Source organism: Poecile atricapillus, chromosome 3 (genome assembly GCF_030490865.1).
Source record: "Poecile atricapillus isolate bPoeAtr1 chromosome 3, bPoeAtr1.hap1, whole genome shotgun sequence".
Classification (NCBI taxonomy): domain Eukaryota; kingdom Metazoa; phylum Chordata; class Aves; order Passeriformes; family Paridae; genus Poecile; species Poecile atricapillus.
Window position 1 is genome coordinate 54,131,835 of NC_081251.1, and position 14,703 is coordinate 54,146,537.

General features: G+C 36.5%; 1 protein-coding gene across 5 annotated transcripts in view; it reads right to left on the reverse strand.

Annotated features, from left to right (window-relative positions):
• The window catches only part of PTPRK (protein tyrosine phosphatase receptor type K), a 382,502-nt gene that overhangs the window by 241,993 nt on the left and 125,806 nt on the right, over nucleotides 1–14,703 (reverse strand). For all 5 annotated transcript variants that reach the window (XM_058834980.1, XM_058834978.1, XM_058834979.1 and 2 more), the window contains exon 3: nucleotides 9,953–10,224. In XM_058834980.1, coding sequence (XP_058690963.1) covers nucleotides 9,953–10,224 — 272 coding nt within the window. The remainder of the gene's footprint in view (nucleotides 1–9,952; nucleotides 10,225–14,703) is intronic.

Below are 14,703 nucleotides of genomic sequence, written 5' to 3' on the forward strand. Positions count from 1 at the left end.
AGCTTAGGTTGTACTTTTAGGTAATCTAGGTACTTCGCTGAAGGAATCCACTCCAAAAAGTTTTATACCAATTCTTTAAGTCTTCTAGGAGTTGCACATAAAGACATTTAAGGAAAATAGTGAAGGAGCTCCATAACTGACTAGGAAGAATGGGAAGAACTCTATAAGAAGAAAATAATGTGTCTGTAAAGACACCAATGCAATCATTCCTGGTTTGGAGCCCGGAGAACTATCTGCCTGACTGTGCCATTGCTCTGCCTCGTACAGGGCAATTGCCTGTTTGCAAGCTTCCCATCATTTTCTTAGGGTCAGAAATTTGTTCTACTTCAGATGATGTTTCAGAACTTCCAGAACAGGAGTATAATTTATTTCACTCTGGTAAGAGGGGCAAAGAGGGTGAGGGTGACTTTAGGATGCTTTGTACTATCTATTGGACAAAGCAGAAAATTCAGTACCAGTTTGTTTGTTTAAATACACAGATCTTGTACATTTGATCAGAATGTGATTCTAGTGCAAATAAATTGATATACTTCCCCCCATCTTTGAATTTTGATTATTTTCTCCTTTAGAGCAACTATCTCAGTTGTTTTTCCAATGTCACCTCAGACAAAGTCTAAACTTCAGAAAAGAAGCACATGCAGGGTAGAGAGAATTATAAAGATACGAGGTACTTATTTCCCTCTGAGGAGGTCATATCACCAGTCAACATGGGATTCCTATTACATATTAGTCTGGATGAAGAATACCTTTTGACTTTACTCCAAGCCTCAGGCTTGTTCACCATTTAGCATTAGAAAAAGAGAAAATATTTTAAATAAAACCATCAAAACAACCAATACATTATAGTATGGTGTGCACATGCTCAAAAAATTCTTCTTGAGCATTTCATCTTGCCCTAAAAAACAAAAGTCAGGAAAGGACAAAAGAAAGTTAAGTAGCTGCATAATTCTCAGTATTATTTTTTTCCAACTGGACTAGTTTTGGCTGGGGTAGAGCCCATTTTTTTTTCATAGTAGCTGGCATGTGGCCATGTTTCAGATTTGTGCTGGAAACAGTGTTGATAACACAGGGATGTTTTAGTTACTGCTGAGCAGCGCTTGCACAGAGCCAAGGCCTTTTCTGCTTCTCACAGCACCCCTCCAGTGGTTGGGCTGGGGGTGCACAGGTTGGGAGGGGGTACAGCCAGAACAGCTGACTCTCCACACATACAAGTGACCAAGGGGATACCCCACACCTATGGCATCATACTCAGCATACAAAGATGGGAAAAGAGGGAAAAAGAGGGGACATTCAGGCTGATGTCATTTATCTCCCCAAGTCCTGTTATATGTGATGGAGCCCTGCTCTCCTGGAGATGGCTGAATGCCTGCCTGCCCATGGGAAGTGGTGAATTAACTCCTTGTTTTGCTTTACATGCACTCACAGCTTTTTTGCTTTACCTATTAACCTGTCTTTAGCTCAATGTACAAGTTCTCTTCTTTTTGCCCTTCCTGTTCTCTTCCCCATCCCACCAGGGAGGTAGAAGGAAGTAAGGAAGGGACTGTGTGGGGCTTCATTGCCAGCTGGGGTTAAACCACAACACCACAGAGACACTGAGGATTGGGGGTGGTCAGGGAAAATCCAGACTACCAGCAGCAGGCAATGCTTCACAGCAAAAATTACCTAAAAATATATCTTATCAGTGTTGAATTGATGAGTTCAGACTTTTAAACTGAAAACTCTGACTCTTCAAGGCCCATGAATTTGGAGACTGATTGGTTTCCAATTTTGAAGTACAGAGATTTTAGTGAACTTTCTGATAATGATTCAATACTGCACTATTATATTTTTTCTTTTATTCTCTTTCACTTAGAGGTAGTCTGAGAACCCCTAGCCGAGCACAATTCATTACTCAATCTTTTGAGAACCCATATAATGAAATGAAAGTATTATCAATTTCTGTTTTCTTTTAACCATCTACTTCAAGCATATATTACTGATTTCTGCCACATTCCTCTTTCATTTATTGCACTTTTCATGTGAATAAAAGAGTCGAGTGGAAGAGTATATCATTGCCAGCTCCTTGATAGTGTGATATTCGCAATTTTTCTTAGAAAGGGATAGGATCTTGCAGAAGCTGATAAAAATACGACAAAATCTGAGCTTCTTATGTAACAAGTAATTATGCTTTTCAACTACAGACTAAAATCCTAAAAAAGAATAATGTCGACCAAAGTAACCATATCCAGAACTTCTTTATTTACACACCGTGATTTAAGTCAATCTTGTATTTCAGAAAAAAAATAAAAAAACGAATCAGGCGCTCTGAGATGGCTGATTAGCAATACTGTGCTTTCCACTTCACTGCCTGACAGTGTTTGCAGTATGACAGGGAGGAGAATGCTACAGGCTTTTCATAATCTTCGTAATCAAGGTTAATACAAAATTTGCATACCACCTTGCAGATGCAAGGAATGATTCCTGGAAGAGCGCTGAGGTTAAAGTCACATCTATCTCCCCAGAAATTAAGCACTGCTTAAAAACATTACATATTTATCTCAAAGTAAGTCTTCATGAGCTTACAGCTAGTAGTGTTCCACTTAAGATTTCTAGGTAATTATTAATGTAATTCATAAAACAGATTCATATGGCATACTAACCTCCAAATCTTTCACTGCCTTGCAAAACACCAAGCATCTACTAAATTTTCATCACTTCACACTGAAGATAATCACTATATTGCAGGGAACAGTGAAAACGGTCAAAATCTTCATCGGCCTCATTGGCACTACATTTGATGACAAGAGAATTGAAGAGCCTTGTGTGTAGAGCTATGCAATTCCTTACAATACTTCTTCAAGTACTTCAGTACTTCAAATGTAATATTTCTATCCTCCTTTAAGTTCAGATCATACATAGAGCACAGGAAATCCAGAGCACAGTAGAACAAAGGACAGCTACTCACAAATTGTAATATAACAAAGAGAAGCAGTGGAAAAGACATTGAAAATTTTTAGGCAAAGGGAAGAAGTAAACTGCTTGCATTTATTTTTTCAGAATACAAACTCTTTAGCTTCAAAATTCTGTGAATTCAGTTTTTCTGTAGGACTAAGAATAGAGCAACAGAAGCAATTGCTCAGGGTCTACAGTTCTTTAGCCTGTAAAAACCAAGGCATCCAAAGTAATTTCTTTGACAGCCCTGCTGGAATGGAGTTATAGGTGTTTTTTGGAGGCAGAGCCATCAGTGCTTGCAATGGTGAAGTACAGTTTGGATCACTGACTTAGACATGGCTAACATATTTTACCTGATTAACAATAATTTCTGCTATTTCTAATTGCAAAACTTCTTTGATACTCATTTATCAGCTTGGCCCTTTTTTAATGCAGCAGACCCCAGAATAAATTAGGTCTTGGCAAAATAGGCTAACAAAAGCCAAACCCACCAAGTTAGGAAAGCTATTATATACATCACCTTAAGGCAATTTTCAAGTTCTTAAACAAAAAAAAAAACAATGGTGGGCAGGAGGACATAGCACAATAGTTGGGGGAGAGGCCAACAGCATATATCATCATTATTTACCTGCTTTCCCACCACCATCATTCCTTTATCCCTGAGGAAGTTCCTGTGCCCACAAATGAACTAACTCCAGATGGAAAGAAAGCACATTGTGGCCAGCCTGCAAAACATCCCCTACTGAAACAATGCCACAGACCTGAATTAACAGCCTGCTTGTCGTCTCTAAGAAGAAATAATTTCCAAGAAGTCTCCAATGTTGTTACTGAAAACCTAGATGCTGGCACTTCAGCTGTGATGAGCCTTGTTTGGGCAGTGCTCACTTTCATTCCCTGCACTATGATTTCCCAGTCTGAATACTGGAACAAGTCAGCATTTGTACAAGTCCTTTGACAGCTGTGAGTGCTTTGTGATTTGCAGAACTAAATTATTAAAATGGTTCTGGTAATCACTCTATTGGAAATTACGCAGTTTTTGTCCTCACCAAATCAATAAATATCTTGGAAGAAATGAGACAGAAATGTGACAGATATGCTTGCACACATTCATGTTTATCCTAGCAGTTAAAAAAGCTGGTGTTTGTACTAGCAAGGCTTGGAAAAGCAAAAATAAAGTCCATTATTTAAAAAGTCTCTCTAACTAACTCTTCAATTAATTATATAAAGAAGAAGTCTTTTGATTAAGTGCTGCCTAGCAAGTAATAGTCAGGAGGACACTTAGGGGTTTAGAAAGTGTTTCTGATGAAAAAGCAGCATCATTCCTCTTTGGAGATATTTTCAAATATTAGAGATAGCAGTAAGTAGTGAGGCAGTTAAAAGTGCTTTCATCTGGTGAAAACTATGAAGGAAAGAAGGAAGAAAAAGGAAACAAATACATAAGCCATTTCACTGTGCAGTAATGAGCTAGAAACAAAATCATTTATTGACAGTCACCTAAAATTCTTAAAAGCCACAAAGCCTTCTCAATGGAGTTATTCCTCAGAAAGAGCGCTAAAGAATGACGCACCTACACAAGGAACATTTCAGTGACTTATACTACCTGCAAACACAAGCTGTTCCAAGTTTAAGAAAAAAAAAGAAAGCTCACAGTTTATTAACTATATATAACTATACCTTAGATTTCTTTAATTATACAGCTAGCTCATCTTTTACTAACACATTTTAGGAAACAATTTTTATATCTCTGCTAGAATGAAGTACCATCACTTCACCCTGAATATAATCAGTCCAAAAATTTCTAATTATTACTTTATTTCTGAGAATCCATAGCATTTTGAAGAATTTAAAACACTTAATTATAAATTTCAATTTAAAAATGTCTAAAATAAAGTGCTACCCCAAGTGAGATTGAAAGGAAATGGTAAGGAGAAAAAAGCCAAGAGAAATGGATGTAGTAGCAGACAAAGTTAGCTCTTATTTCTACAGCCAGACAAAAACTTACATAAAATATGACCAAACTGGTTTAAATTACCACAGAATAAAAGAAATAAATTTCATTTAGGAATCCAGAATAAAATTTAAGCACACATCCACTTGCGGGGGTAGAGAGGGCTGGGCATCCACAACAGCTATTTCTGTCAGGTACATTCATGGGTCTAAAGCCTGCAGCGTGACCAACCTCCATTCACTTTTTTCAGTCTAGTTTACCTCTAGTTTACCCACCAGACCAAAAAGGCCCCTATGTCTTAAACTGGAAGAGGATTCCCCTTCATATTAATGTGGGTTTTGCAGAACTCTATCACATTCCTCTAAACTGGGTCTTTTCCCAGGCCAGATAGCTTACTTCAGCACTTCCTCTCACACAGTTACAGACCACTCTCCTCTGCCCCTGAACTCCTCCTCATGTTGAGATTTCCATCAATTTTTGCTGTCCTACAGCTGAACATCCAAGACTTAAATAGAGTTATAACATTAACTGGTTGGCTGCTTATCAGTGTTGCTCAAATTTTTCAGATAAAGCACTTTCCACATTACATTCTTACCTAACTAGTCAAAAAACTCACACTAGCTCCAAGTTTTATTTACAGTGTGTCTTTAGTGTTATTATTCGTAACTTTCTGTATTCCAAAATATTTTAAACAAAGGGTTATGAAAATATCAGTCCTTTAGAATGGTGCTGATTTTTTATTTTATTTTAGTTTAAGATTTTTGTACTTTCTTGATGTTAGATAGTATTTCAAGGGTAAAGTCATAAGTAAGAAAAGGACATTGGCCTTATAAACAGGAAGTTGAAGTTTGGGAGGCTGGGTTTTTTCTAAAGTTAGCCTATAATTCAGTTCTACACAGTTCATACAAGTACTTTCCATTTCACTTCTGGCTTTCCTTCCTTATCTATACCAAATGACTAAATCATATCTAGCCCTGTCTTCCCAAATTTTTCTGCATGCAGCTTGTTTAGAGTCTCACATGTCTACAAGTTCAGAATAGAGATCTGATATCCAAAAAGGCAACAAATTCTCATATTTCACACAAAATCTGTTTCCTACCTTATGTGGCATATGGCCCAACAGTACACACCATTACTTCAGTCTACCATCCTCCTGCTATACTTCTATTACAGCTTAAAGACCTTTTGAGATCATAAAGGAAAGTAATTTTCCAAGATCTTTGAGCAATTTAAACTTTTGCAAATCCTATAAATCACAAGTATTATAATAAAGAACAAATTAATTATCCAAATCAGGATTCACAATTCTGCAAGAAAATTATTTGGCTTTCCAGAATTTTCCTGCAGTATTTCTGAACTGATAAAAGACCTTTTGCTCAGTGCAGTCCAGTATTTTTACTTTGGTAGCTATACTTCCAGGTACAACATCACTGCTTTGAAGCCAGTATCCCAGCCAGCACCTTAGATAAACTACAGAGCACCATCACTGTATAGTGAATTTATAAAGAACCATAAAGAAACCAAGTAATTAGTGTTTTTCAAGTTTGGAAGTTATGGTTCCAAGTCAAGAGTTTATTTACCAGTTTCTGACATAAACATCAGATATGTAATATGAAACCTGAAAAGCCCATGATTCACATTACAAAGTGGACCTCATATATGAGTGAGCACAGATGTGATCCTGTGGAAGCAAAACAAATTTGCTGAGGGTGAGATCATACCAAAAATAGCAAACAGGGACTTTTGGGGGAAAAGTGTTTAAAAGCAAACAAACAAACCACAAACAAAATCAAACTAAAAAGGGATGACAGAGGTAGCAAGGGAAGTAGAGAAATGACTGTGATGGAAGCAGAAAGGAAAGAGACAGCCTTCAGCAGTCAGATAATCCCTATTGTGCAAAGCAGGAGACAACCTGGGGAAAGGAACAGAAGCATTAGACAAAACAATTCACCCAGACAGGAATAGGAATAAACGTCTCAACTACAATAAATTAATTACAGTTATAACCTACAAAGAAAACAATGAGACAAAACTCCTAGTCAGTTACAAAGTTTAAACAACAAAAAATCCCAAATTATTTTTCCTTTGAAGCAAACTTGAGGCAGGTCAAAGGTGGCATACTTCCAACAGTGTGATAAAAAAATACTCCAGAACTAACAAGTACCAAAATCAAATCAACCTTGATCCCAGGGGATTGTCTAATCAAGCTCTTTTCATTGAGAGTTTATCCACATGTTAAACAAGCGGAATAGTGGTTGCAGATACCTTGCTAGCAGGACACAGGATACAGATTGCATCATTACAGGACTTGTGAAACTCCCCAAGTGCAAAATATGACAACTGAAGAATTATAAGCCCCAGCCTTGGAGAAACCCCCAGGAACAGTCCTAACATGGAATTTACCTCAGAATTCCTTGTCATATATACTGTAGACACTAGCAGCTTAAAACATTGCAAAAAAAAAAAAAAAAAAAAAAAAAATACACACACACACACTATGAGGAATACAGAAAGGCGCCACTTAGGTTCTTAAGCTCAAAGTTTTTGAACCACATTTATGCTTAAGGCTGGAAGTGTATTCTGGGAGAGGTACAACCATGAGGTCGTACTGTTCCTGAGCTCTTCTACAAGCTTCCACTGACTCTGCCAGCAGAGACAGGGTACAAAAGTAGATAAAAACTTTTATCCAGTAAAGCTATTATAATAAACTGTACTATGTTTTGTCAGAAAATAAATATATAAATAATTGCCCAGCAGAATGCAGTTAAAGAAAGTTAAGGAAATGGATTATTTGAATAATATATTCCTGTGAGTAAAAGGAAGAGTTAAAACCATCTAAAAATGCATAAACTGAATACTGGCATGTAAAAACACTGTGCTAGTTTTGAATAGGAAGCAGTATTGTTTCAACAGAGCACAGCAGAGTACAGCAATGCTGTTTAGAAGCTAATTAGCCAAGGTGCAACACTGTTATTACAACTTACGTGGCCGTGCTGCCAGCCTCTAAGTCACCACACGAGACTTCCCTAGAGTGCAACCTGTACTATTCAGCCCCTGACAATCTCTACTCTCCTCCCTCACTTAAAAGTGAAGGAAATGGCAGTGAAGTTGACCTGATTGCAACAAAGCACATGCAAACAATTGTGGTCAGCAGTGATCTTTTGCAGTGACCTTGTTTGTACAAGCAGGGATCCTATTCCTGGGTTGGTAAAGAACCATTTCCATCTTGTTATAGAAACCAGTGCTTATTTTCCTCAGTGCTAGCTAAACTCATTGACAAACAGGTATATAAAAATGCCAAAATCACAATCTACAACTGTACCCCATGACAAAAATGAAAAAAAAAAAAAAAAAATCCATTCCAAAGCATAACTCAACTGAAAACTACAGGGGAAAAAATCCCAAACTAAAATAAAACAAAAATAAACAAAAATCTATCAAAAACGATGTTGAACCAGAACCCTGAGAGCTTAAAAAACCAAAATCACAAAAATTCTGACCCTGTTTGTGCAAACAAGCAGTTGTGCATAGATAGCATGCAGATTTCCCCTCCTGTTCATAAAAGTAATTGTGCAAGTTGGCCACAAATCACAGCAGGTTGCATTAGCAGACCTCCAGTTCTTTTCCAGGCTTCTGTTAAACATAAACTGGGTTACACATGATTTCAATATTCCGTTGGACAACCAAGCAAGGGAAAGAATGAATTTAAGCAGTCTATGGAGAGATAATGTGAAGGTTATAACGTAAGTGAAAAATGGCCACATTGCTGAGATAAGGCCCCAACCACCAATCTCATTGTCAAGCATGGCCATCTGTCAGCAGAAACCTGATTTACTGCATATAATGCTGCTATACTTGATCACTACTGTTCTGTGATAAAAGCCTCCCGAGGTTTGTTTAAGGACACCAAATGGTACCTTCTAGCAACGTAAAAAGGGTTAACAAAACACCTTCCCTTCTCAAACGCCAAGCTTTTTGGAACCAGGCTTCATAACTTTAAATCAAATTTTACCCAGTTTCAATGCCACTGGTAGATGAAACTGCTTTATAAAAAAATATATTAAAACCAGGGAAACAAAACCCCAAAAAAAACCCATAAAATGATAGTAAACTACATAATTTTCACTGCATGTGTAACGCTGCTTGCACTGAAGCTTGTTTATGGATGTTATTTTGACGGTGGGGAATTGCAACAAACTATAGATAAAGCCACTTTTAAGATGCATTCCTACAACACCACTATTCAACAAAACCATTAATAAAGCAGCCACTTTCCTTCATTTAATAACTACTCTGGATATCCAAACTGTTTGCAAGAGCACTAATGACGAATATTTAGATAGAGGCCTGTAAGCACATTAACACCTCGTAACTATTCAGGTGAGCACATGTAATCAAACTCTTCCCACTCCGACACACCAGAACAAAAATGCCCATGTATGAGATTCATCCTTCACATCAAATACCCACTGAGTAAAACAGCTGCAGGTACTTTCTCAGGTTAATCAAACAAATCAAATAACAGCATCTAGTAATAACAAAACAATTTTTCCCTCCAAACAACAGGCCTACACTGCAGGTGGTTTTGTCCCATAACAAGCAAACAGGAAAAAAAACCACATCCTGAACAGCTGCTCATTAGGTGAGCACCATTCTGCCTGCACAGCAAATGAAGCAAATGTCATGTGGAAAAATATACAGTTTACGGTCATGTAATTAGACACAGTAACACGGGCATACACAAAAGAGGAGGGAAGACAAGTACAAATTACAGTTGCACAGGCAATTTATTTCTGGGAGTTCATAATTTTTGATGTTCCTGGACTTTAACCTTACCATTTCTTTTAACAAGGCTTTTTTCCAGCTATTTTTTTTTCTATTATACAAAAACAGATAACTTTGGACAATTACCTGCTATTAAAAAATATCCATTCCCATATAATTATTTATACCGAATGGAACATTTCACTTGAGGACACTGGGAGAATACTCCATTAGAACAGATCAAAACAACAAAAAGTGAATAGGACTTTGCAGTAAATATAAAGTGGTGTGAATTTATTGCAAGTTTACCTGATACTCATTGGGCCAGAAAGTGCTGACAGCCAACTCCGCTCGAAGCCAGTCTTTGCCAGTAGAGCCAGTGACATTCCAGATGGGATTAGCCAGTGGTCCTTTGTTCACCCTAACAAGGATGTTCAAAGTGCCTGGGTTTCCTCCATTCTTGCTGTACAGAAGGTAGCTGAAGTCAATGCAGTGAGTATCATTTTCTTTCATTGTTGGAAGCTGAAGTCGAGTCTTTTCTCCAGGGTCATGGTCTGATGAAATCACTATCATATATGATCCTAAGAAAGGGGAAAGGGAGGGAAAAAAAGTGGTAGTAAGGAAAAAAAATAAATACTAAAAAACTGATTTTTCACTGTGAAAAAGAATGCAATGCATAGGTTTTTTTATCCCAGAAACTTAAAAATCCAAGTGGCATGAATTCCAGTAAGCTATAAATGGCTAGACACATGACTGATGCACCTACAGAAGATATAACTCTGAGGACCTTTCTAGATGCCTCCACCTACAAACTTTTCTATCTCTTGTTTTAGAAATGTACAATTTCTATATTTTATATATATATATTATACATATATAATTTATATATCATTTATAATTGGAAATAGTATCACAGATGGGAAAAAAAATAACAAAAGAAGCAAAGGATCATCATTATCCTGAGATCACTGAGGCCAAAATTCTCTCAACTTGCTTGGCAAATTTTCAAAACAAAACAAAAAATAAGGTCCACATCCCTCAATGTAGCTTTATCACATCCTTTTCTAAACAAAAAAGAGGCAGACTTGAATTTGAGGTACATTAGCAATGAAAATAGCTGACTTAGGACACCAAGACAAATTTCTTTACAAAAGTTTTCTTTGCTGCTCAATTAGCCAATGGATTTAAGGGGATAATAGAAGTTTCTACCACTAGAAGAGTGTCCATCTTGTAAATGTGTATTACAAATATACACAAGACAAAATAGGCTGTGCCTGTCGAGCTACAAAGGCAGAAAGTGGAAATCATATGTTTCAACATGTTATACAGGCAGTAATAATGAATCAGTCTGTCCTGCTGTCCTGCAGAATGGATGGCAAAGACAAACTGCCATCTAACCTAGCCTGGAGCTGATCAGTTTCTTCAAGAGTGACAAGTCCAGACCAGGTACCACCTAGTGAGTGAACCCCACAGAAGAAAGCTTGCTAGACAGGGTAGGCCAGGCTGAACTTTCCAAACAAATGAGAAAATCCAATTCAACACACGATCTGAATCATTGCTACAGGAAATTCTCCTAACCTAAATTTACCTATCCATCTCCTTAATGAATCCAAAATCTTCCTGTTGACAGATTTTCCTTTTACTTTCAGTCCTAAAGGGACTAATCCTAAAGGCATAACAATAAAGAGCCTTTTCTTGTGAGGAAAGTTCAGGTTAAATTCATTAAAAGTAAAGAAAATAATTAACCTAAACTTAAAAAAAATAATGGATTTGTGAACATTTGCCCAAATGAGTAGTCCCACAGAAGTCCTGGGAGTATGTACATGAATACTGGTAAAAAATCTTCTATGGAGTATGTTTCTATAAATTATTATTATTTTGTAGATCAAATTTTATCCTTTGATTTTTAGACAATAAGGAACTATCATGTTCTAGTATGTCCTAACCAGTTGTATTAGGCATTCTGAAAATTATTCACAAGCTGTTGCTCAGGAAAAGATGAAAATTTATGTACATGGATTAAATCATCTGTGTGAGATGCTAATTTACTAGCCTGTAAAGCAAGTCTGTGCTAAAAACTTAGGAAGTAAAAAGAGAAATAAATACTATAGAATGAAAGTATTTCACTGTTTTCACATTCATTTCACTGTTCTTATTAAGGCACAGTGCATTGAAATCCATATTTTTTAGTAGTCAATCTTTTAAAGAGGTTTTAAAGAAAACTACTATAATGTAACATAAGCAACCAGTTCATATTTAGAATTATATGCAGAATCCATTATTTATTTTTCTATTGAAGAATTTGGTAAAGTAGCAATTCCCAGTTATTTCTTCATCATTAATAGCCATTTATAAAAGCACAAAGGAATCATATTATACTATTGAGGTTTGCTGTTACTTTAAGTCTTTAAAGATTATCATTTAGCATCAGTTGATGACTGCCTGAGAAAGTGTTTGTAGACCACATCCACTGGTGTGCAATTTATATGCTCCTTGACTGTAGAATAAAATTAATAATATGCTTCCATGTAATCTCTATTTTAATAATACATATGTTCTTAGAAGCACCTAATCATCAGACTAGAGAATAAGATTTTCAGAAGTTTTGTTACTAAACACTATGCATGTGGCAGAGGGAGGTGGTACATCAGCAATTTGGGTTTTTTTCTTCCACATAAGAGTCAGAAAACTGAAAAGGTTCAGTAAAAAAATTACAGACTGCTTCCTACACTGTTAGCACTGATTGTCCATGGCCATAAAAATTGCCTCTTTGCCTTTGTTACTTGTATCTTGCAAATATTTTTAAGCAATACACAAAAATCAACTCAGTTTTTCCTACAAAAAAAAAGTTACTTCTAATATTTCTATAGCTAAGATACAGAAGAAGACAAACCCTTCAACATTTTCTGAAAGTGAATTTGGGGCAGGGGAGGGGGGGAAGGAAGAAACAGAATATAATAATCAACTTCTGCAGATTTTTAAAATTGTTTCTCTCAACTTCTCTAAAGATAAAACCACTGGAAGAAAAAAATAAATCAAACTTAAATTACAACAAATAAACAAGAAGAATTTAAAGATCTTGTTTCTATAGTAAGGGAATATCCTATAGCCTTCAAAAGCTTCAACATACATTTTTAACATATCAACATATTTTATAGTACTCCACTTTCTCAACCTCATTTTTCATCATTTAAAAATACTTAACTGTGAATTTGCATACATCTCTCTACATGTTAGTACCACAGCTCTTCATGAAATGATCCAGACAGCATTCGTAGACTATTTATCATAAAGCCAAAGCATCTGTTCAGCATCTTGGAAAGTACTTCCCTTCTCCTCCTTTTTTTAAACTTTAGCAGCTGTATTCCACAAATGTACAGAAAGAACCCTGCTCCCTCCTCAGTCATCTACCAACTCCAAGAAAGACAAAAGCCAATGCCAGAGTAGACAATACAGCAAAATTCTATCTTTGGAAAACATATAAAATACTTTCTTACACCTTTCATAAGAAAGTAATTCTTTACTTGTAAAGAATTACAATATAATTGAAAGCGTTAGGAGTTTCCCCCAATTTATATATGCTTGCAATATCTTAATATTAGTTATTAATAATTATAGCAAAATCTTCATAAGATACTATTTGACTTAGCAGAAATGCAAAGTATAAATAAGGGAACTGCTCACAATCTCATTAATTCCCAAGATTATCTGTTTGAGATTTTCAGTGAGAGGTTAGAGCAAGTGTTACAGCAAACTATTCACAGTGGTGCTCCAGGATGGAGCAGGGACAAAGAGTGAGGAAGAAGGAGCAGCAAACACCAAATGCAATGGACTGACTGCAGCCCCCCATTCCCATCCCCCTCTGCTGGGGTGGAAATTTGGTTAATTTTTCCCCAAGATGAATCTGTTTCATCTGTGACAATGTAACCGGTGATTTAGAAAATAAGTTATCTACTTGTCTTTGTTTCAACCCATGACCTTGTCCACACTATTTTCCACCTTGTGCTGCTGAGGAAAGGACAAAAAAAAGTCAGGGTGAGGGGCTGGCCAAGGTCAACACACCACAGCTGCCAGAAAGGTAAAGAGCAGCGGTTAATGTTAGCTAACACTAGTACTAAGTGTTTTATTAAACCCCAGTAGAGCCCGGCTCCATGACTTTTTTCCCATTGTTACTGGCCTAAGAAGGTCAGGTACAAGCAGATGTAAAACACTGTATACACCCACTTCCCTTGAAAATAAGGAAGAAAAGCCACACTAATCTGTGTTCTACTTCCACTAAGATTTTACAAGAAGGAAGTCAATTCAAAGTGAGTTACTCCATTAAATCCCAAAATGGTAAAAAATGAAATATTTAAAAAAATTAGAAGGAAAAAATCAACATATTTGGGGCAATGGAGAAAGACAAATTTTACATGAAAGACGGAAGGTCCTTTTTTCTTCTTATTACAAGACAGAAAGGGCAAATTTCATCTTGGGATGATGCTGCAAAGAAATGAAGGAAGTATCCAAAGTCACATCTGTGCCAGGACAAAGATTCATTGCTCTTAAATATTCTTTTTGCTCCCTACTTTTCACCAGATCCAGCATGAAGTCTTTAGTTACTCCGGCAGTTAGTGCAGTTACAAAATGCACACAACTCATCAGTAACATTTTTCTTGAAAATTTTTCCTGTAGTTTGACAGTAATGCTGCTTCATCCTTCTTTCAGTAATTCCCAGAAGAATCTTTTCCATTCTTGTGAGTTTACGACCTTTAAAATTCATAAATATGTTCTCTTTTGCCAAAGAAGCTTAAGTGTTAATTTTTCCTACTTGAATATAGTTTAATTTTTTCCAAATCAAACCAAATCCTCTCATTTAGCTTTTCTTCTCTGAAGTGCCTTCTATCTATTTGCCAATTAATAGCTTCCAATGTTACTCCTGATGTAAAAGGTCAATCCCATTCTCTCCTACACAAAACAGAAACATCAGACTATGAAAAAGCTAAATGGCACTGTCTCTCCTAAGCTTTGACCAAGTTCATGCAAATAGTTCAGTTTTAGGATCAGTCTTTCAGGAAGAT